Source organism: Pseudorca crassidens, chromosome 13 (assembly GCF_039906515.1).
Source record: "Pseudorca crassidens isolate mPseCra1 chromosome 13, mPseCra1.hap1, whole genome shotgun sequence".
Classification (NCBI taxonomy): domain Eukaryota; kingdom Metazoa; phylum Chordata; class Mammalia; order Artiodactyla; family Delphinidae; genus Pseudorca; species Pseudorca crassidens.
In genome coordinates, this window is record NC_090308.1 from 13,237,091 (window position 1) to 13,260,057 (window position 22,967).

The 22,967-nt window shown below is 39.7% G+C and overlaps 1 protein-coding gene across 9 annotated transcripts; it reads left to right on the plus strand.

Annotated features, from left to right (window-relative positions):
- The first annotated feature begins 2,180 nt into the window (after positions 1-2,180).
- On the plus strand, positions 2,181-15,173 carry FBXO5 (F-box protein 5). Of its 9 annotated transcripts, XM_067701731.1 has the most exons (7): positions 2,399-2,787; positions 5,704-5,863; positions 6,019-6,092; positions 7,734-8,451; positions 9,851-9,941; positions 10,886-11,068; positions 11,790-15,173. In XM_067701731.1, exons 4-7 carry the CDS (start codon positions 7,769-7,771, stop codon positions 12,039-12,041), a joined length of 1,209 nt encoding a protein of 402 aa, XP_067557832.1. In that variant the 5' UTR covers positions 2,399-2,787; positions 5,704-5,863; positions 6,019-6,092; positions 7,734-7,768; the 3' UTR covers positions 12,042-15,173. The 9 variants fall into 9 exon arrangements, with proteins under 9 accessions (XP_067557833.1, XP_067557836.1, XP_067557829.1 ...); XM_067701732.1 differs by lacking the exons at positions 2,399-2,787; positions 6,019-6,092 and adding an exon at positions 2,181-2,320; XM_067701735.1 differs by lacking the exons at positions 2,399-2,787; positions 5,704-5,863 and adding an exon at positions 2,184-2,320.
- The last annotated feature ends 7,794 nt before the right edge of the window (positions 15,174-22,967 follow it).

A 22,967-nucleotide genomic window follows, 5' to 3' on the forward strand; every position in this document is an offset into this window, starting at 1 on the left:
TTCAGAATATCCCTTTCTAAATTTCTCACTAAAAATGAAACTAACAGGTGCTCATGAACCTACTGAAAAAGTTAAAGTTAACTCTCAGTTAAGAATAATATTTCAACATAATTAAAGCTCTAATAGTTAAAATCAATATTAAGTAACTTAATAAGCCTAAAGAAAAAGACTAACAAACTATTCCACCATGCAATAAAACATGCTTCACTCTTTATATTACCTTATATTACGATAGTAATTTTAGTTTTTCCAATATCTTAGCCTTTTTCTGAAAATAAATTTTAAAAATAACTGCTGGAGCATACCTTTTAAGCTGTGGTTAAGATTCAAAGGTTGTAGTCCAGGTGCTCAATTAATTTAATGAGAACCCCCCTCCCCTCAAATTTCACATATTTGCATCTAAAAATAAAAAAGGTGAATAAAGATGATCTCTGAGGTCAAAAGGGAAAGTAATATGAAAACGTACTTATAAGCAATCAAGCCTCCCACAAGTACTATTACTCCTCAGTATAACACAGAGGAAAGAGGAAAGTACATGGACTTATCCTAAGACTGGTGGTTCTGTGGGAATGAACTTACACTTTTAAGCACAATCAGAAAATGAAAACCCTAAGGTTATTGGGAGAATTAAAGGCTAATTTTACAAAGTGCCTAGTAGATAAAAATGCTACCATCGCTTTAATATTCATTCAACAAATCACTCCCTTGCTAACATTCCTCCAACAGTTAACCAAGTCCTACAGGATCTGGCTTCTACCTATCTGACCTCACCTCCTACAGTCTTTTGCTCTGTAGGCTCTAGACTTCCTTCTAGCCCTGGAAGAAGCTATGCGCCTTCAGTCTCTTTCCTCTGCTTACTATGCAGATCTCTGCATTGCCAGCTGAACATTCGGATCTTGGTCCAAAGCCTCAGAAACCTTCCTGAGCACCCAAAGTCCTTAACCCTGACCCTACTGCCCATTCTCTACCCCCTTATGTTGTTTTATATTCCTCTTTCATTCAATGAAATTGTTAATTGCGAACTTCTTTCCCATTAGAAAGTAAACTCCCTGAAGAACAGGACTTTTTGTCTTTTCAACCCTATGTCTGCAGGACCTAGCACCAGGGCCTGGTGAGAAACATGACTCCGGTGCAAAAATTTAAGGGGATGCCAAAAATTTCAGCAACCCAGAAAAATACTAATTTAATGCAACATTCTGAAAAATAAAAATTAACGCAAAAAAACATGAACTATCGAAAATTTTACCTAAAGACAGGATCCACTCAGCACTTGCATGATTCATCCTGATCCCGGCCCTGCTTCACGCAGGACTTGACCACAATTTGAGCGCTTTACCACAAGCCAACTATTAACTCTCCCCGAGGCTGCAGAAAAGCAAAAGAAAGAGGGAAAACTGCCAAAGACAGGGATTCGGACTCTGGGGAGCTCACCTCCTGTAGCGTCACTGTATTGTGACCAAAAGCTGGGTCGGGGGACTGCAACGTCACCACTTAAAGCACACATTCAGAGAGTGAAAAGTTCAGCATGACAAATTATACGGTACAACTTGTCATAGAAGACTTAACAATTAATACTTCCTCCGTTTCCTCCATCACTAGAAAATCAGGCCAGGAGCCTTCGGTCCTAGGGTGTGGAAATGGGAACTCCCAGGGCAAGATGACTGATTGATTCATTCATTCTAGAGCAAGGACTACTGTGTGCGAGTACAGTAGATTTAATAAACTAAACGTCCGTAACAAAGCAGTGGTGGCGGGGGAACAGTGGTTGAAAATAAAAACACGCTTACAAGAAGAAATGACGTCCCAGCCTCAGCCCCTCCGGAAGGCTCCTGGGAGATGCGGGCCCAGGTCTCCCCACACCACGTCAGCGGGACCAGCTCCATGTGCCGGGAGGGACGCAGCCCCACCCACCGCGGCCCCAAGCTCTCCGCCCCCCAAACAGAAACGCGGGGGACCCCAGCGCGCAAGCGCCAACCCGCCAACAGCACAGCTACCGCCCGCCACAAGCGCCTGCGCGAAAGCGCTGAGCCGGGGGTGGGGCGAAACTAGGAGAAGAGAGGAGCGCGCCTAAATCCTAGAGAGGCGGGCTAAGTAGGGCTGGGGGAGGGCTCCTCTTCCGGAAAGTCTGCATTCCCGAACGACCACAGTGGCTACTCACCAAACTCCCGCTTGTGAGATGACCGGAGAAAGTCGGCTACCCTTTCTACCCAGCGGAGATCTTCAGACAGAAGCCGAAGCTGCCTTCAGGATGAAATTAGGACCCGCAGGAGGCCCGTTCTCCAGACGCCGAAGGGAAGCGTGGCGGGAGCGCGCATGCGTGGTAGGCTCCCTCCACGTGCGGCCCGGCAGTGGTCTCCCTGCGCTCCGAGGTCCCGCCCCCTGCCTCAGCATCTTTCCGGACGCGCGGAGCCGCCGGGGAAGAAGGAGGTTGGGCCTGGCGGCCCGGCCCCGCCTCGGCAGCCTCCAATTGGGCGTGGGTGAGGGCACCCCCTCCCGCCGCCTTCCCATTGGAGCGCGCGTGCGAGCGGCGCGCCCCATTGGGCCGTGCGGATTTGGGCACCAAATTCAAAGATTTTAAAAGTACCAGCTGGCGCCTTTTAGAAGCTAGAGCTGAGAAGCGGGTGGCCCGTTTCTCTGCCGCGGGCGCAGCTCCCTCACCTGAGGCGGAACCCACTTGCCCTGGCATGAGCCGGTGCCCCTGCAGCTGTTCCCCACGGCCGCCCTCCGGTTCCTGCCGCTGCAGCTACGGCGTCCTGACAGCCGCCGGGCGCCCTCGCTCCTTGGACGGTGGGTGAGAGGAGAGAGTGCGAGCGGGGTGCGCCTTCCAGGAGGGGTGCCCAGTGAGGGGGGGGGAAGACGGGGGACAGCGCCCCGGACCCGACGCGCTCCCGCATCCGGCCGTGGGGCCCGTCGCTGGGCCTCGGGCGGCCGGCGGCGGCAGCGGCGGCGGGGGGTCCCGGGACCGGGAGGGAGAAGGCAGGGGTCCGGGGAGGGGAAGAGGTGCCGAGGCGGGATGGCGGGCCCGGGTCCCGCCGTGCACGCGTAGCTGGGCGCCTGCTCCCGAGGAGGTGCGGGTCGCGGCCTCCCCGATGGCCCTCTCTCCTCGCGCAGGGCCACCGACCTCCACCCCGCCGGCCCGGGCGCCAGACGCCCCTCCTTCCCCTCCCCCACCCCGGGGCTGCGGCTCTGACAGGGTCCGCGAGCCGGTGGCCCGTAGCCTCCGACCAGTGGCCCGACCCCCGCTTCTGTGCCCCGTTTCCCCGTGTGCCCCGCACCCCCGGGTCGGAAGTCAGTTCCCCCCGGTTTTCGTCACCTCAGCCTTCCTGGCGGGCGCGGGAGATCGTGCTCGCTGTTATCTCCCGCCTCCTCCGCCGGCCCGCGCCCTGAGGGCCACCCCTCCGACCCCTCGGGATTTCCAGGGTTCCCCCCAACCCAATCCCGCCAAATGCAGGGCCCCCTCATCGGGCCAGGCTCTGCTGGGACGTCCAACCAAAAATGTTCAGTTTCTCCTTTTTTCCCTTTACCCAGTGACTCAGTCTCAAGGCCTGGAGTCAGAAGGAGGGAGGAAGAAAGGCACTTTTTAATACAAAACCCTGAATTTGTCCAAATTGAGACGGTCTTGAAGAATTTGGGAAGCAGATTTGAGAAGTGAAGAATCAGTTATCTTTTTTCCCCGCGCTCCTGAGGAACCAGTCTTTTATTCCACCTCTTGGGTGGAATGGAAGGCACTCGGATAAACGCTGACTTTTTTATCCTCTTTGTTGCTGTCTCCTAAAAGAGATCCAGATGCATTCATTTTACCTCAGAAATGACCAAGAATTTTAGAAATTAGCAACTTGATATTGTATATTTGGTCATCACTGAAAAGTGCCCCTTTCTTTAGAAAAGAAATGTAGAAAACTCAAAAAATATTTTAACAGGTTAAGTCTGTTTCTAGAAAACCCTGAATCTTGAGCCCCTCTGAAATTCTGAAGCTTGGTGGGTCTAAGAAGGGATATTTTTGGTTGCTTAATTCCAGTTGTCTTTACTACCTTGCCCCTCACGAGAATATTTGCTTGTCCCTGGATTTTTTTTCCATATTTACAAATTTGAGGAAATGAAATTAAAAATCTATTGCATTCCATTACTTCTGAAAGTAGGCTTTTCTAAACTTTTCTCTCAGGGATTATGGCTGATTTGCAGTTGATGGCGGCAGGCCTTGGGGCTCTCTTAAATTTTTAAGGACTTGCCATGCCTAATTAGTGTTGGGCACATGCTGGTTATCTTATAGGTACTGGAGATTGTAGAACTTGATTATTTAGCATTGGGATAGTGGGAAAGATTTTTAATTCCGAGCACTGTAATCTTTTTAACTATTGTAATATGACACGTCACATCTACATTGGAAGGTCAAATGGAAGGTCAAACTTTGTATGGTTAACTATCATACCACTTTCTCGTGATTGGATTGTTGAGTGGGTAACTAAGGTTTTAAGAATGTTATCAACTCTGAGGTAGACATTAGTATTTCCATTTTAAAGAAACTGAAAGACTAATTCAGCGTTCTAGGTTACAAAACTAGTCAAAAGGCTGAGCAAGGATTTTCATTTGAAGTCGGATATGATTCCTAGGGAAAGTATATAATAATCTGAAATGCATAGGTCTGTGTAGAATGCATTTTGCTACTTTTAAAATGTTCGTGATTTACAGTATAAAGAATATGAAGAGATTTGGCTTACAAAAATAATATGGTGAAAATAAATTTTATTTATTAAACTATAAGTGACAGGGACTCTTCCATACATTTAATCCAGTTTGGCTGGTTTTCTTACCTGCATTTTATAAATGAGGAAGCTTGCTTAGTTTTTTGTTTGTTTGTTGTTAGTTTTTTGTACCTGAGATGCTCAAGATTTAAACCCCAGGGTATTCTTTACTCCCCTTTCCTTCATCATCCACATCTAATACAGGACATCCCCAACCTCTCTTGACTTTATCCTTCTAAAAAGATCTCAGATCTATCCAGTTATCTTTATTTCTGCTGCGGCCATCCGAGTCTCAGGTACCCAACTCTCTGAACTCCTGTGATAGGCACCTCCAGCTAGCCTCCCTGCTTTCACTTGAATCTTCCTACTATCCATTTTCCACAGTTGCCCATCTTTTTTTTTTTTTTTGACGTAAACCAAATGTCTCTACTTAGAACCCCTCAAAGGCTCTTTTTTACACACTAAATAAAAGCCAGTATACCCTAAAAATCCTATAGAGCATACTGTACCTCTCCAACTTTCATTTTCAAGCAATTCTTCCCCTAGCTCACAAAGTCACAGCCCTGCAGGCCTTCCTCCTCCTTGAAAGCTCAACACTTGTCCTTCCAGTGTCCACCTCTGTCTGGTTTTTCACAAGGCTTTCAGATGTCAGGATTTCACCTCCAAATGATTTTGCATGACTAGTTTCTTTTCTACTCCACACCCTGTCACTAAAGAGGCATTGGATAAATGAATGAAGTGGCAGAACTAGACTCTTAACCCTCATCTGTCTGAGTCAAGAGGTCACAGAACCGTGTGATACTTTTTTTTCCTTCCAGGGTAATATCAGATCAATTACATTTCCCAAATTGTTTAGGCGCATTTGGCTTGGTCATGGGGAAGCACTGAACTAGTTAAAAAACATGGAATTAGCTTTTTACAGTCTTTCAGCTTCCTTTTTTAAATAAAAGATGGTATTCAGTTTATTTTGCAGTATAAACTTCACACTCTAAATCTACAACCAGCATCCAGATTTTGGAACCAATGAAAGGAACCAAAGTTCCTTGGAGAAATAACAGATTTTCTGGCTGGAACAGGAAAAATACAAGATGATCGTGGAGCATCTTGTGTAGTGCCAAAAAGTAAGGAATGTCAAATGAACATGAACTTAGAATGGCAAAAGCTGGAACAATTTGAGCAACAATGTAAATAATGTAGTATTAAATTATAACCCAAAGTCCATAAGTCTATACTTTTATGCTTTTTTTTTTTTAATGCTCTTCATCTTACTTCCCAGGTGAGATAATGGATGGAACAGTGAATTTACAGTGAAGAATAATCTGTCCCTCTTAACTACCTGTCAAATCTTAGGCAAGTTACTTAGATAAGCTTCAGTGTTCTTAACTGTAAATAATAATGCCTCTCCATTCTACCTCAAAAGGTTGTGAGAACCAAGTGTTTGGAAACACACTGGAAATTAACTTCTAAACACTTAATAAGGTAGTTGAATCATTATTAGCTCTAAATTTAAAGAACTGTCCATATCCAAAGAACAATGTTGGATGAAAGGGGTTCTATAGGATAGTCTCCCAGTAACTAAGTTCTAAAGACAGCAGAGGAAGAATGCTTTTGAAAAGAATTTTGAGTTTCTGAAGTACAGTTTCAGGCCTCTTCCCTTTAGGCAACTAAACAAAGTAAAAGGTGTGTCTTTGTTGGTGGCTTCTTTTTTATCCTCTCAGATAAAATGTAGTCCTGTGTAAATCATACTTAATTCTTTACTTGAGGCAAAAATAAAAATCTCTTGGAATTTTTTACTCTTCTGAGTAGAAGAGAACCACTCAGTATAATTTGTTCTAGAGTTAGGGTTAATTGGGGGTTTATTTACTTTTATGCCCCTGAACTCTTAGTTTAAACCTAATTAAAAGAGTGTCTCTACCTACAAGGTTACTTGCTATCAAGGTGTCCTTTAGTACTTGGAGGTTCTAAGTAAAAACAGTAAAATTAATATGAACAGATGCTGTACTTACGTACCTACGTTTACTTATAGGGTAAATTTTTACCTACCTGTGATTGGTTTGCAGGGGGTATAGTAGATGGGGGAGTACATTAGAAGCGCTTACCATCCATATACTCTGCCTTCAGAAATGCTAAGCAATTTTCTTGAACCCATTCCTTCCCAGTCTCTACTGCCTGACAGAAATTCTAATCATCCTTTAAAGCAGTGGTTCTCACCTAAGGAATGGGGGAAATTTGGCCTCTGTTGGCTTCCCCACACTCCAATAAGTGGTTACTGGAGACATTTTTTATTGTCCTGACTGGGGAATAGTGGCTGCTAATGGCATCAAATGGCTAAAAGTTGCTAAACATCCTACAGTGCACAGGACAGCCCCCAGCAAAATTATCTGGCCCAAAAACTCAGTAGTACGGTTAACATTCAAATGATTAAATTTATTGCCTTTTCAGTCCTTTCTCCAAGCTACCTATAGATTTCTTGATTCATTATTGTAAGGCTTATAATAATTGCTAAACTAACATTTAAATATACAAAATTTTTTGCTACTTTTATCAAAACTATTTTGGCAGTCCCCTCCTCCATTGTCTTGACCATATTTCTCTAGAAATATTTGAGTTCTATAAGGATATTTCTTATCTCATACCCCGCTCATGGTGCATCACACTTCCTTATTTGTTCCATAAGCACAGATATTTATTAAATAGTCCCTTTTGTCACTACTTTCCACTCAGATATGACTCTAAAAGTCAGATGGTAGAGTTATACAGATTTAAAACCAGTCTGTACTGAAGGTACCCCCTCAAGAGTAAGATGTATATACTTTTATAAGGTTTTAGTAATGTTTTCTCATATTAAACTTGGACAATTTCACAGCTACATAGGCAGTATCCAGTGCTGAGAGAATGCAAAGTAATTAAGTCTCTATATCCCAAATTTAGAAGTAGGGATATGTGGAAATTTTGCCATTAGGAAGTAAATATGTTATGTTCTTTTTGTAGGTTGTAAAGAAGAAAGTTCCACTGTCTCTGTCAAAATGAAGTGTGATTTTAACTATAACCATGTTCATTCTGGAATTAAACCGGTAAAGCCTGATGACAGTAGAAGACAAGGTTCCTACACTACTGCGAATTTGGAAGGTTCTTATAAAGACTTCATTAAAGACTATGAAAGGTTATCAGATATTGGGTCACCGATTGTGAGCCCCAGGATTGTAGAACTTGAAACTGAGAGCAAGCCCTTGCATAATAAGGAAAATCTACATGTACAGCAAACACTTCAGAGTTCAAATGACATAGAAGAACTAGAGACCAGTGGACCTTATGAAGACAGTGGCTACTCTTCATTTTCCCAGCAAAGTGGCCTCAATGAACATGAAGACAGTAGCCTTCCCCTGGTGGAAAATTTCAGTGACAGTCCACAATCTTGCCTGCTACGGACACAAAGCCCAGACCAATATCCCAACAAAAACTTGCTGCCGGCTCTTCATTTTGAAAAAGTGGTTTGTTCAACATTAAAAAAAAATTGTAAACGAAATCCTAAAATAGATTGGGAGAAGCTCAAGGAATTTATATCCAGTGGAAATTTTAGACTACAGAATATAATTGGCAGGAAAATGGGCCTAGACTGTGTAGATATTCTCAGTGAACTCTTTCGAAGGGGACTCAAACATCTCTTAGGAAATATTTTGACACAGCTCAGTGATATGGACTTAATCAAGTAAGTATTGTTGCTTTGTGGTCCTTAATATAATCCATGAACATTTTTGTTAGATGGCTCAGTACCACCAACTCATGCAAAGACATAGTACGGTAGTCGTGCACTGTTTTTAATTGAAGTGATGACTTTTGTCTGGTTGCTGGTATTTTACTACTTATGTGTCACTAGGAGGAAAGAAAGATAATTTTTAAAGTATGCATTTAATCCAGTTATTTCAAATTTCATATTTATGCTATTAGAAAACTATTTCTGTGAGATTGGGATCTTTGTTCCTTTTGGTTCTGAAATTGTTCATACGTAAACTCCATCTTTTAGTCTTAACTATAAAACAAGAGCCTAGGTCTGGTGTACAGGTCCAATAGGCATTATGATTTTTGTCACACTTGAAAGTATGAAATAATTTCTGTTCTTTTTAGGCCATTTTCAAATTTGAGAGTGATGAAAATACAGAAACCCACAAATGGGTCTGATTATTACTATTTCTTAGAAACCTTATACTGACCACCCTTTCGCATTCCACCAAAGGAAACCTGTTAGGATGAGGTAACTGAGAATTAAGATGATTATCCAGACTATTGGATTAGATTGCTTCCAGTTCAACTGGGTTCATTTTTGGCTTTTTGAAAAATTTTTTAGAGGTACTCTTTGTGTTACTTTACACTGGTCCATGAAATATAGGTGAAGCAAAACAGACATAAGTAAGGATTGATTTTTATTATTGGCTAGCTTCTTGAGGGATAATCAACCTCACAACATTTTTGTTAGCAAAATGGAGTTTTTAAATTGATTTCTACTAATAGCAGTGTGTCCTCAAGTTCTTTGAAATTTGTCTAATGTTAATAAATAACCAAGATGGTGCCATATATACAGTGGGGCTTCTTATTTGATATTTGTGGATATTGTGAGAAAATGAAGTACAAAGTGTAGTGGTTCTTAAGCCTGGATCCACTTAGGATTACTTGATGGCGAGCTTTTAAATAAATACAGCGCCCTGGCCCCCATTTTAGATCAGTTAAACCCAAGTGACTAGGCATGGGCCATCCTTAAATCTTTCTCACTGTTGTGGCCTCTCCCTTTGCGGAGCACAGGCTCCGGACGCGCAGGCTCAGTGGCCATGGTTCACGGGCCCAGCTGCTCCGGGGCATGTGGAATCTTCCTGGACCGGGGCACGAGCCCGTGTCCCCTGCGTCGGCAGGCGGAATCTCAACCACTGCGCCACCAGGGAAGCCCCATCCTTAAATCTTAAGTGCGTACCTCAGGCAATTCCAATGTATAGCCGGGTTTGAGAAGCACCGCTAATAGAAATTTCTTTTTTGCACTGTTAATGTTTCTGTAATATAGTCATCTTAGCTCTTTGTGGTGCTTTAATTGTTTCCTTTATAATCATTTACTTTTCCAGTGTGTCTAAAGTGAGCACAACTTGGAAGAAGATTCTAGAAGATGATAAGGGGGCATTGCAATTGTACAATAAAGCAATACAAAGAATTACCGTAAGTCTTGCAGTTGTTTTAATTTTAAAATATAACAGCTAGTGCTCTTTACCTTTGAAATTGGAGGGGGAAATAGCAAGGATAACAGATGATCTGGAAATCCTTTACATTCATAACTCATTAAAATAATTCAAAGATAAAGGGGATGGGATCCCAACCCAGTCGTTTATTTCTTGGGTTCTCCATGAAAGGAAATGTCCGAAGATAAAGGGAAAACTACTCAGATCTCAGTGAGAGTTGACCATATAGCTTGGTTGCCATTTGTAGTTTAGCTGTTAACAAATAAACAGTAATTATCTACATATTGAAGATTCTTAATGCAGGAAACGAATTCATTTACTTTACCAAATACTTAGTAACTTCGGAGATGTTTCTGAGAATAAAGATCAACACATGATTAAAATTTCAGGCCTAGGAGTTGGCCGACTTAGGTCCAGATTTTGGTGCTGCTGCTTACTAGCTGTATAGCTTTAGACAAGCATTGCTTAAATTCTCCAAGTTCAGTTTCTTGATGTATAAGCTGGTGTTAATGGAAACTTTTCTATTCCAAAAGATTGTTTTGGATCCATTCATAGCACTGAGGGGACACTTAAACAGTGACTGTTGCCATCTACTGGTGGATGGGGAGAATGACCTTTTGTTCTAGTGGTAGTGCTTTATAAATCATGTATTAAATGCTACATACTAAGAGTGTAAAGCGCTTTCTCACAATTTCTGATTTGCAGTTTCACTCAACAGCTTAGTTGTTAGGCCTTAAATGTGTGAATATTTGTGGGTGGCTGTGTTTAAGCACATGCAGGTAATTTGGATGCAGGAATAAATCCTTTATATTCTCATTTGCCCCTTTTACATGTACAACATGTACAAACATAATAAAAATTCCTAATTGTTGAGAATATAGGAGAATATTTTTTAATCCTATTAAAACTTTTTTTTTTAATTAGGAAAAGAACATTAAGTTTTCACCACACGCTTCAACCAGAGACTATGTTTTATTCAGAACCCCATTAGTATCTGTGCAAAAGTCAGCCACCCAGACTCTCCCCAAAAAAGAAGCTCGAACCAAGTTACCTGATCCAGGTGATCAGAAAGGTTCTACTTACAGTCGACACAGTGAATTCTCTGAGGTAATTTTTTGTTTATTAATAAATTAGAAACATATGGGACATTTATTGTTAAAAGGATTTAGAGTAAGAAAACCATTTATAACTCAACTAATCAAATTAGGGGAGTACACAGAGATGTCTTTCTATGCCGAAAATAATAGATATCATTTGGCATTGTTTATGACAGTTCAATGTTGTTGAGATCTAATTTGGAAACGCAAAGAGAATAAGGAAAAACCTTGATTTTGAAGTTTTATTTATAAAACTGTTAAATACTACGTTTCACAATTACTGCCTTTAATAACTGATGAAGAGAGCTAAGCAAGAAGTCAATTTTATCAGGCACCGCATAGATATGGAAACATGGTAACCTTCATAGCAATATAAAGATAAATGCCATATGATGTGATAGGTGTTTTTAAAAAAGTAGAACTAGAGGTGAAAGAGCAACCAACTCCTGAGTGACTCCAGGAAGATTTCACAGAAAAGGTGACGTTTAAGTTCTGCATTGATGTGTGAGTAGCATTTATGAATAAGAGCATGTTTGTAGCATTAGGAAATAGCCACTGGATCAGTTGACAGTGGTTTCTCACCTGTTGAACAGAAAGCTCCTTAAAGGCGGGAGTTGTGACATTAGTGCTTTATACATGTATTGGGGAAGGCACAGAGGTGCACTTGTTTTGAGTAACTAAATTACATTCAGTCCTTACTAAAATTTGTTTATGGATTTTCTTCTTTCTAGGCTGCCAGAACTTTGAAAAAGAATGAGAGCCTCAAAGCCTGTATTCGCTGTAATTCACCTGCAAAATACGATTGTTATTTACAACGGGCAACCTGTAAACGAGAAGGCTGTGGATTTGATTATTGCACAAGGTGCCTGTGTAATTATCATACCACTGAAGACTGTTCAAATGGCAAGCCCCTAAAAGCCAGTTATAAAATGGGTCCTTTGCCTGGTACTAAGAAAAGCAAGAAGAATTTACGACGACTGTGATCTCTTAATAAATCAGTTGTAAGTGATCTTGAAGGTTAGTTAGAAAATGTTAGGTTTTAACTTAAAAAAATAAATGTACTATGATGTTCAATTTTATGTTGAAATCAGTGTAGTACATGGGTTTTTTTTCCCTCAGTGAGAAGAGAGGATACACAAACTCTTAAAATATTTTACAATTTAATGTGAAAAAATTCAAAATTCTCAATCTAAATCAGAAAATTTAAATATTTTAAGAAAAACTTTTTCTGATGATTGTGATTCAGAGGTAAAATAAAATTGTCTCGATTTTATGGTAAAGGAGGACCATGTAATTTTACCTGGACAATCTTAAATGTAAATCTTCTTTACCATCCATTAGCATTTGAGACAATTTATTTGCTTTACCAAATTAATAATACCTATTGAAATATCAGCTTCTGGTGTCTGTTAATTTAAATGTTTTGTCACCTTTCTTGAACCTCTTTTTCAGTGTGTGTATTTCCCAAAAAAGTATCTTTTGTGAAATCTTGCTTTTCGTTTTTCGTAAGGTTTGTATGTTTTAATATTTTGTACATATGTAAATATTTCTGTATTTTTTATGTGCCAGAGTAAGAAAATAAATGTCTTTTGTATATACATGTAAATAAATTTTTCTCCTGTTATGAATAAAATTGTCACAAGCGTAATAAATAATGTGAGTCTTTTATTTAAACATTTTAAACTTAGAAACAGCTGAAATAAGAAGCTGTAGGACACTGCCTGGTATGTGTGAAGGCATTGAGTGGGTCTTTGTCTGCTTATCTGAGGACCTTGTGAGATTGATTACCAGGCTCTGTTCCAGGCTCTATTCCAGTTTTCTCCCCACCTAGTATCCTAGTAGTTGTGTAGTTGGGTCTTGAAATAAGCATCTCAGGATGGTTCAATACAGGAGGACCATAAAACACTCTTTGAGGAATACTGGTGTATTAATTCACTCATCACTAAGACAGTTAAACTGTATGGCTTAAACAGCCACAAAAGAAATATATAAAACTATACTAGAAAGATTAAAAGTAGTATGTAGAATAAAATGTTGTCTTTGACTGCAATCAGAGCTTTTGTGCTAATAAGAGCCCAGGATAAGGACTTTTTTTTTTTATTCCTTAATTCTAAAGTTGAATATATTTTGGTTTCAATTACAGATATGGAGGAATTAAAGAGTTTTAATTCAGATCTACCAAAGGCATAGACTTAAAGGTGGGCCACACAGGTGCTCTCAGTCAGTAGGTCCTCACAGAAGCTTAAGGGCTTTGCCCTTGATCTCAGCAGAAACCTAAGAGGATTTATCTCAAGTGGGTTTGTGGGTGTGTCTTTTGTCTAATGGAGTAGAACCTCCAATAAAATTAACACAGGTTTGCTTAAGCTTTGTTGATGTAAAATTGACAGACAAAAAATATTAAAGTGTATAATTTGATGTTTTGACATATGCGTGCATGAAGCCATCATTATTGCTGGAACGAAGGTAATGAATATTACCATCATCCACCGGGTTTTTCCTGCTTATTTGTAATCCCTCTTGTTAGTCCCCAGGCAATCACTGATCTGTCACTGTAGATTGGTTTGCCTTTCCTAGAATTTTGTATAAATGAAATAATTATGTGTTACTTGTCTGACTACTTTCAAAGAACATTACTTTGAGATTCATCCATTTTGTGTGTACCAGTAGTTCATCCCTGTTTCTTAAGCAATATACTATTGGATATACCAGTTTGTTCATATGTATGTTCACCCTGGTAGTTGGACATTTGGATTTTTTGCCCAGTTTTTTGCTATTAGAAATGAAGGTGCTGTAATCATTTGTATATGAGTCTTTGCAAGTGGTGTTCTTTCATTTCTCTTGGTAAATATCTAGTAGTGGAATTTTTGGATTATATGGTCAGTGTATGTTTAACTTTTTAAGAAAATACCAAAATGTTTCCAAAGTGGCTGTACCATTTTACATTCTCACCAGCAGTGTATGAGCATCCCATTTATTTCATGTGGTCATCAGCACTTGGTATAGTCTGTCTTTAATTTTAGCCATTTTAATGTGTATGTAGCAGTATGTCATGGTTTTAATTTACATCTCCCTAATGACTAATGATGTTTGGCATTGTTATTTGCCATCATACATTTTCTTTGGGCAAGTGTCTATCAAATGATTTGTGTGTGTGTGTGTGTGTTATTATTGATATGTGAGAGTATATACTCTGAGTACAAGTGCTTTATCAGGGTGTGTCTTGTCTTTCATTTTCCTAGTGTCTGGAAGAGTTTTTATTTTTGATCAAGTATAAATTATCAATTATTTGTCTTTAATACATCATGCTTTTGGTGTTACATCTCAGAAATTTGCCTATCCTAAGAGCATATATATCTTTCTCCTATGTTTTCTTCTAGAAGCTTTATAGTTTTAAATTTAACATTTAGGTCTATGATCCACTTGCAGTTTACATTTGGAACATAGTGGGAGGTATCGACTGAAATGAGTGTCCGCTTGTTCCAGCATCATTTGTTGACATATCCTTTCTTTACTGAAACGACTTTTCATCTTGGTCAAAAATCAGTTTTACATAAACATGGGGGACTATTTCAGGACTCTATTCTGTTGAATTGACCTATTTGTCTCTCGAACTCCAAAACCACACTGCCTTGATAACTAGCTTTATGTCTTAAAATGAAGTAGTGACAGTCCTTTTTTCTTTTATTTCACAAAAAATATTTTCTAAGTTGTTTATCGTAGGTCCTTTGCATTTCTACATAAATTTTATAATTAACTTGACAATTTCTACAAAAATACATAATGGTATTTTGATTGAGATTGCAATGAACCTATTAATCTATTGGATTAGGTTAGGAGGAGAGAATTGTCATCTCAACAACATTGAGTTTTCCAACCTGTGTACGCAGTTATTCCATTTATTTACATTTTTTAAAATTTCTGTTAGCGATGTTTTGTCTTTTAAGCGTCATGTTTTGCACATCTTATGTCAGATTTATTCCTAAATGTTTTATATTTTAATGCTATTGTACATGGTGTCTTTAATTTCAATTTTTGATTATTGTTAATATATTGAAATGTAATTGACTGAACTTGTGGCTTACAACCTTGCTAAACTCAATTAGTTATCGGATTTTCTATGTAGATGATCTGTGTCTTCTGAAAGTAAAGACAGTTTTATTTCTTCCATTACAGTCTATATGCCTTTTATTTCTTTTTCTTGCCATATTATACTGTCTTAAACCTCCAGCAAAGTGTTGAATAGAATAGCCTTTAAAATATCCCCCAATAATGCCAACCTCTTGGTATTTACAACTGTGTGTAATCTCCTACACTGCCTCAGGTTTGGTCTACATGACTAATAGAGCACAGCAGAAGTGATGGCGTGTCACTTCCAAGACTAGGTTATAAAAGACATGGTGATTTCCACCTCCCTTTCTCTCTCTCATCACCCACTGGGGCAAAGTCCATTGTGAGCAGCTTATAGAAAGGCCCACACTGTGGGGAACCGAGTTCTCTGTAAAATGCCAAACGGCTTCCTCCCAATTGCCAAGTCTGTGAGTCTTCTGGAAAGCAGGTCCTCCAGCTCCAGTCCAGCCTTCAGACTTCAGTCCCTGTCAACATCCTGAGTACAAACTGAGTCACCCAACTAAGCTGCTCCCAAATTCCTGCGCCCACCCCAGATCATAACTTTTTTGTTTTAAGCCCCAAGGTTTGAGGAAGATTCCTTATGCAACAATAGACAACTCATACAAAGTGGGCACACCTTTCTAGGAGCCTTGGACAAGAGAAAGATGAACAGAAGTCTTTCATCACAACCTTCAGTTAGCTATACTAATTAATATTAAGAAGGTCAAGGCTTCCCCAGGACTCTGAGATGTATAATTTCTCGGCCTGGAATCAACACTAATGTTAAGTACAGGAGGCTAAGCCGTCTTGCATCTGTGTAGAATGTCTCTGAATAAAGAACACATACTCCCAGACCAAAATAAGTTTGGGACTAGTATGATCACCAAAATGGACTATTTTAAGTCTGCTACAGAAGGAGTATAATGAGTAACTTATAGATGTTACTATTTTCATGGTGACTGTGATACATACGGTATTTTTTTTTAACGATTCATTTTTTTTTACAGAAAATCATAGTACTGGCTTAAAGCTTCCTAAAACTTCTTTGTTTGTATTCTGGCATCCAGGGAGACCCTATATGTTTTATGGATTGAATCTAAATAAATTTTATGTCAAAAGATCCCTTAGGTGGTTCAAGTTGTGACAAGAACACATGACCACATTCAGAAGGGCACTTGAGCTGAACCTGGTCACACGTGGTCTCTACTGGGAGCTAGTCTCCAAAATGACTTCCTTTACGTGGCTTCTCCGGTTAAGCCAGTGAGCAGTCTGACTTCTCAGAGTCACTCCTGGCCCCCTAACACGGTGCTGGGACCAACTGGTACCATTTAGTGGCAAATGCTACTTCATTGAGGACTTTAATGAAGAAAGTTCAGGTTTGGCAGCTCTGTAGTAGATCTGTTATCACTTATGATGGTGGAGATTATGTTCTAGGGTTTCTGCTAAAATCTCAATGTATTCATATGCATTGGTCTTTTGTGAGCGTTCTCCTTGTCATATTTCACTGGAGTAAATACTGTATTCACATATTAGCACTAAAGCCTTGCTTGCCTTTACCAAGGTTCATGCTGGAGTGTTATCTGACTCCCAGAGTTTAGCATTTCCACGTCCTCTATCTAGCTGGGAAGTTTGTTAAGCCCAGTTCATACAACTCGAGGGTCTGCCTGAAAGATTGCAGATGAGAGAGGACAATGGTCGTTCCTCCACTATTACTTAAAATCTCAGAAATTTAATTTCTTAAAATCATAATCGTATCCTGATTGCTCGGCATTGTTCCCTTTTCCCCAAGTTCTGTTTCAACAATATAAACAGCACAATGCCACAAGATGGTGCTCTTATAACACCATACTTTTGAATGTGTTCATTCATCTGAAATTTAATATAGAAAAGGATGAAACAATATTACTGCTTTTCTATTCAATTTGTACTGTCAGATTATAACACAAAGCCCGCAACATAGTGTTTAGCTAAGATAGGTAAATATATATAAACTATAAACTGGTCTTGGGTATTAAGAACAGAAGCCTTGCTTATCTTCAACATTTTTATCCATGTTTATATTCAAAGTTGAGATCTGCACGGTCCAATGCAGTAGCAACACGAGGCTGCCAAACACGTGAAGTGTGGCTCATTCAAATCCAAACAGAGATGTGCTGTAAATGTAAAATACACCCCAGATATTGAAGACTTGGAATGAAGAGAAGCAAAATCTCATGTATAATTTTTATATTGACTACTCGTTGAAATAATGATACATTGGATATACTTGGTTAAATAAGATACTACAAAAATTAATTTTACCTGTTTCTTTTCATTATTTTTAGTGTGGCAACTAGAAAATGCTAAATTACATATGCAACTGGCATTAAGTTTCTATCGGACAACGTTGGTCTAAGATCACACAACAAACAATAACAGAAGAACATTTTCTGGCCTCAAAACCTAAACATGTCACACTCTAGTACCCTAGTACCAAGATCTACCATACTTTCTAAAAATAAGTTTATTCTAGGTATAGAGATAAGAGGGTATTTGCTAGAAAATGAAGGACTAGAGGTCATCTAAATAAAAATGGATGTGGGGCTTCCCTGGTGGCGCAGTGGTTGAGAGTCCGCCTGCCAATGTGGGGGATGCAGGTTCGTGCCCCGGTCCAGGGAGATCCCACGTGCCGCGGAGCTGCTGGGCCCGTGAGCCATGGCCGCTGGGCCTGCGCGTCCGGAGCCTGTGCTCCGCGGCGGGAAAGGCCACAGCAGTGAGAGGCCCGCGTACCGCAAAAGAAAAAAAAAAAAAAAAAGTGGACTTGGATGCTTTTTCTCCGAGCCCCCAACACTCACGGTTTTGCAGCAACTTGCTCCTTATCTGACCTCTGCCCATCCTCACTCCCAAACTAACACGTAACTGCTCTTACCAGCGCAGGTCAGGTCCTATCTTCCCATCACCCAGAAAATGCTTACTAAATAATTGTGGAAGAAATGAATGAAAGAACTGACTGTGTGGGTTCAGGCTGACATCTCTGGGAGTCAATGGGTGCAACTGAACTTGGGCTTTGCCTCCACGTTAGTGGCGGAAACTGCTGTGACCCTTTACAAATTCTTCTCTACTCCGTTTCCTCAGGTATAAGGCTTTCCTTTCTTCCTGAGCTTTGAGGGCCATAGAGGACCTATAATTTGAGGTTTGTAAAATACTGTTTTGCTAATGCCTTTTTTGTTTTGGTTATGAGGGTTTATTTTTTGGTCCAATATCATTTTATATATTGGACATAGATGAGAATGTCCAGCTACACTTTATCATTTGGTTTCAAAAGGATTATAAAATAGGCAAAGTTAGTGAAAAGAAGTGGCGGGTCATTAGGGTGAAAGGGAAGGGGAAGGAAGCCATCCCCTTTCTTTTTTTAAGCACTGATGGTTAAACATCCACTGCATTTCATTAATGTAATTCTTTCTATGTTGCCAATATTCAAAAGATAACTCAGCCCAGTAACAGAAGCAGGTGCATAGTCATATATTAGATAAACCTGAATTTTTATTTGTCTAAATCGTGCGCGGGATAACAGTGCCCCAGATGGAAAGAGCAGGCATTTTGTACTGTCAGGCGCTTCTGGTTTGGAATCCTAACTCTTTTACTTACTATTTAACATTGAGCAAGTTTTTAACCTCAATGAGCTTCAGTTTTCATATTTATAAAGAGAAGGTAATAACACCTACTTGATACTATAACAATTAAGTGAGAAAACATAGGTAAAGTGTTAATGTAATATCTGATACATAGTAAACAGATGTATGTGTTGTAATTTTTTTATTATGGCCAAAATATGAGTGCTAAGAAATATTTGGATGTTTATGATAGTCGAAATAAACAGGCCCCTCCCTAAATAATTCTATCATTTTGATAAGGTTAGAAAAATCTCATGTTAAATTTTCCATTACCTATGTTCTTAACTCTTGAGAATTTAAAAGGTTTTTCGTCCTCAGCAGATGAGCAAAGAAAGTAACCTTACTAGAAAATAATTTTGTTAAAGCATGAACTGAACGAAATTTCAAATGACTCACACTTAGAAGTTTACAATCATTCATTTATTTGTTTATTAAAAAAACACTTATTGTAATGGAGTACCGTGTAGTACTGTGGGTAATGTCAAGTGTGTAGCCTTTCCCAGGCAGGGTTGCAGGAAAGAACTGAGCTTTAATGACCTAAGGCATCTATTACGTATAATAAATAACATTTCTTTTAGGCATCTAGAATGGTACCCGTTAAGAGCCTTCCTTGAAGAAATTAATATCACTCAAATAATTAATTAATATCACTCAAATAATCACTCAAATAGTTTTCTGTATTCTATGGCTCAGATAAGAAATCCAGTTGAAAAAGTCTAGGGGGTAAAAAGAAAGATAAAAGGAAATACTAAATTAACCATAATAGAAAGCAAAATGAAATAAATATGAACTAAACAAAATATGATAATAGAATGGAAGGAAAAATGACTTCTAACTAGAGGCTCAGAACAAAGGAAGTACTGAAAATAATCTTGATGGTGATAAGAAGGACCTCTTTTCTTGTTCCCTCCTTCTTCCCTTTTTCAAATGTGCAAAATTTCTACTGTGTCCTGTGATTGATTCAGAGATGGATTGGTCAAGGAGCTTATATGGTTTCTGGAAAAGTAGTAAGTGCTGAGAGAGAGGTACACAAGCAAATGACTGTCTGAATTCAGCATGGAAACACTGATGTCCTCCGAAGTCCTTTACTACTGTGAAGAAAAGTAATGCTCATCACCTATTTTCTTTACATGACAGAAAAAAACATTTTTATTTCATGCCAAGAGCTAGGAAGAGTCCGTAGAAAATTATTTTTTAAAGCCTTCAGAATAGGGTGGCAGAAAAGGAAACTCTGAAGTGATATTAGAGATTGTGACAACCCAAAACAACATGTATATTGTTGACTGAACTTCAGAACACAGTTACGTAGTTATTTTTAAGGACTAGTACTATTTTTTTTTAAGTAACATTTTTTTTAATTTTAAGTAAAAATTCTAAAAAATACCTTTAAGAATGAGTTTTCTCATTCCAGAGGATGCACTGGAAGCACTAAAAGGAGTGGAAGATGGATTGTAGGAAGATAAAAGAGTAGATACAGTAATGCTAGTACATCAGCCAACTGAAGGATCAATTTTCTAGTCCCAGGGCAAAATAGGTCGTGTTATTTCTCTCTAGATAAATTATCATGCACATAAAGTCCTAGATTCTCAGAAGATGGATGCACAGCAATCTCTAAGGTCACTGCCATCTTCCTGAGAGACCCAGATAAGGAGCGGAGAGGGCAATCCTTAGCCCAAGAGCCTAGCTGAGTGACTGTTTCTTACCAGGAATAAGAGTCTTCCTGAGGGGCTCCTGGCCTCCACGGAACAAAGGTGCTTATCTTGCTGGGACTGAGAGGAAGAGTGCAGAGAAGCATAAGAGGGGGCAGTACTTCCCTCCCCTCCTCAGCTGCCTGAGCACAGGAAAAGTATCAGTGTTGGTGACTTCATACAAAATGCTGTGCAGTCTTCAAGGTCCACCAGCCAGCTTACATTTCAGACCTATTGCCTTTAACCACTTGAGTGTATAGTCTGAGAAGCAATGTTTTATTTTACACCAGCTTTTGCTTGGGAGCACAGAATCAGCCCTTAGGGCCTTAGGAAGGCACGTCCTAGGAATTCACGAATCCTGAAAATTCTAGCACTACAGAGGGGAATACCACATTGCCTGCTCGCAATTCCTTCCTGAGAAGGCAGTGTACAATAGCTACATGATCATGTTTTTTTGACGTTCTGACAAATACTTTTTTTAATTAAAATGATTTCTAGTAAAAACTATAATTCTGATTATTCATTCTTTGAGATTTTACAAGATTCCGTTGCACAGTTGCCCCTGTAGAGACTCTGCCGTGTGTAGCCAGTGTGTGAGACAGCTACGTTGTGCTGACTATTTAGACTTGCTCAGTATTCTTATGTCTTCTTCCTGGTAGATTTTCCAGCCATTTTCATGAGCTTGCAGACTTTTCTAGAGCCCAGAATGTCAGTGAACTAGTTCCTGTCTCTTCCTGTTGCACTTCACATTCCTTGTCTCTCCTTCTTTGGTTTTCCACCAGAGGGCATACTAAACCTAGCTAACATACAGTTTGGTATGGGCAGTTTTAATACATGAAGTGAAAATTTGGGGACTTATTTAGAACGGTTCTAATTTTATTACTCCAAGGTGTTGTGGTTAAGACCTTGTCTCTGAAGCCAAACTATGTGAATTCAGATCCCAGCTCGCGGTCTTGGTAAACTCTTTGATTTCCTTTCTAAGCATTGCTGTTCTTATCCTTGTAAAATGAAAATAACAACCTGCCTCATAGGGTTAAATGAGTGTGGATAGATACGGAAAGCACTTAAACCATGCCTGGCTTATAGTAAGCATGAGTAAGTGACAACTGCTATGAAAGTTTGTGAAAATGGCAGTTCTATTGGGTTGGCCAAAAAGTTCATTCGGGTTTTTGCATAAGTGGTTACCAAAAACGCAAACGAACTTTTTGGCCAACCCAATACTTACCTAGGAGTTAACTGGAAAACACCAAGGAGTTGAAAGCTACTAAGGAATGCTAATTACTACCATTTTTGACGGTCAGATCCTATCTATAAGCATTATTTGCACCCAGTGGACACATGAGGAAGAACTCTATGTTCATTTGTTCCTTTTCCCATCCCAAGAACTAGAACAGTGCCCAGTACATCAGAGGTGTTCAAGAAGTATGTTTTAAATGAATGTAAGCTAATTTTTATTAACCCATGTTTACAGGTAAGAAAACAGAGGCTCAGAGAATTGAAGTAAATGGCCTAGGATCACACAAGTAGGCAGAATATGTTGTATCTAAACCCAAACGTGTCTGATTTCAAAAACTATCTTCTTTCCATGGGGTTTCCCTACTTAGGAAAGAGGTTGAAAGAGTTGAAGGGATGAAGAAAATGAACCTTTGGCTTATCCTCATAACTGAACTGCCAGGCTGCATTTTCCAGTTATTGGGTAGAATATAAGACATTCCCTTTAGTAAAACTTATGAGGATGGTGGCCCCCGGGATTTAAATGGTGCTTAGCAAAAAATTCACCTAAATGAGGGAAGTACTTCATTACTCTCAAGCAAGTCTAGCCAGTATTCCCCATTCACATTTTTCCCTGGGACATTTTGCACCCTATTTCCCATAACGGAAATGTAATAAGCCACATACAAAGAAAAAAGAACTTTGAAAGCCTGCTTGCCCTTAAATTGACTCTTCGGAGGGCACAATGGCTGGTTCAGAGTTCATGTTCAATATGTGTTTGTTGAATGCCTATGTGTGAGAGTGAACAGAAACAAATAGCTATGGCTAAGGATTCTGCAGCCTTGATAAGCCTCGTGTGTAGACTGCCCAGCTGCGTCGGCAACTGAAAGCTTGTTAGAAATGCCAGTCTTCGCTTGGACCTACTGAATCCTATTCCACAGTTTAATAAAATCCCCAGGTGATTGATATGCACATTAAGGACTGAGAATCGCTGTTCTAGTCAATATGGTTAATTGCGGAAAACAAATGATTGATTCCACTAACTAACTGATTAATAGCTTCTTATTGGGCATGTTTCAGAAAGCAAGGAAGTGGAAGAAAATTAATGCTGGGCACCATAAAACTCCAAAACTTGTGTCTTGGAAGGAAGGGAAGGGGAACTCTGAATGTGCTAAAAAATGGAAACTGCAAACTTATGTATTTTTTCTTTTTAGGGACTTGTAACCATCATGCCAATATAGGATAGGTG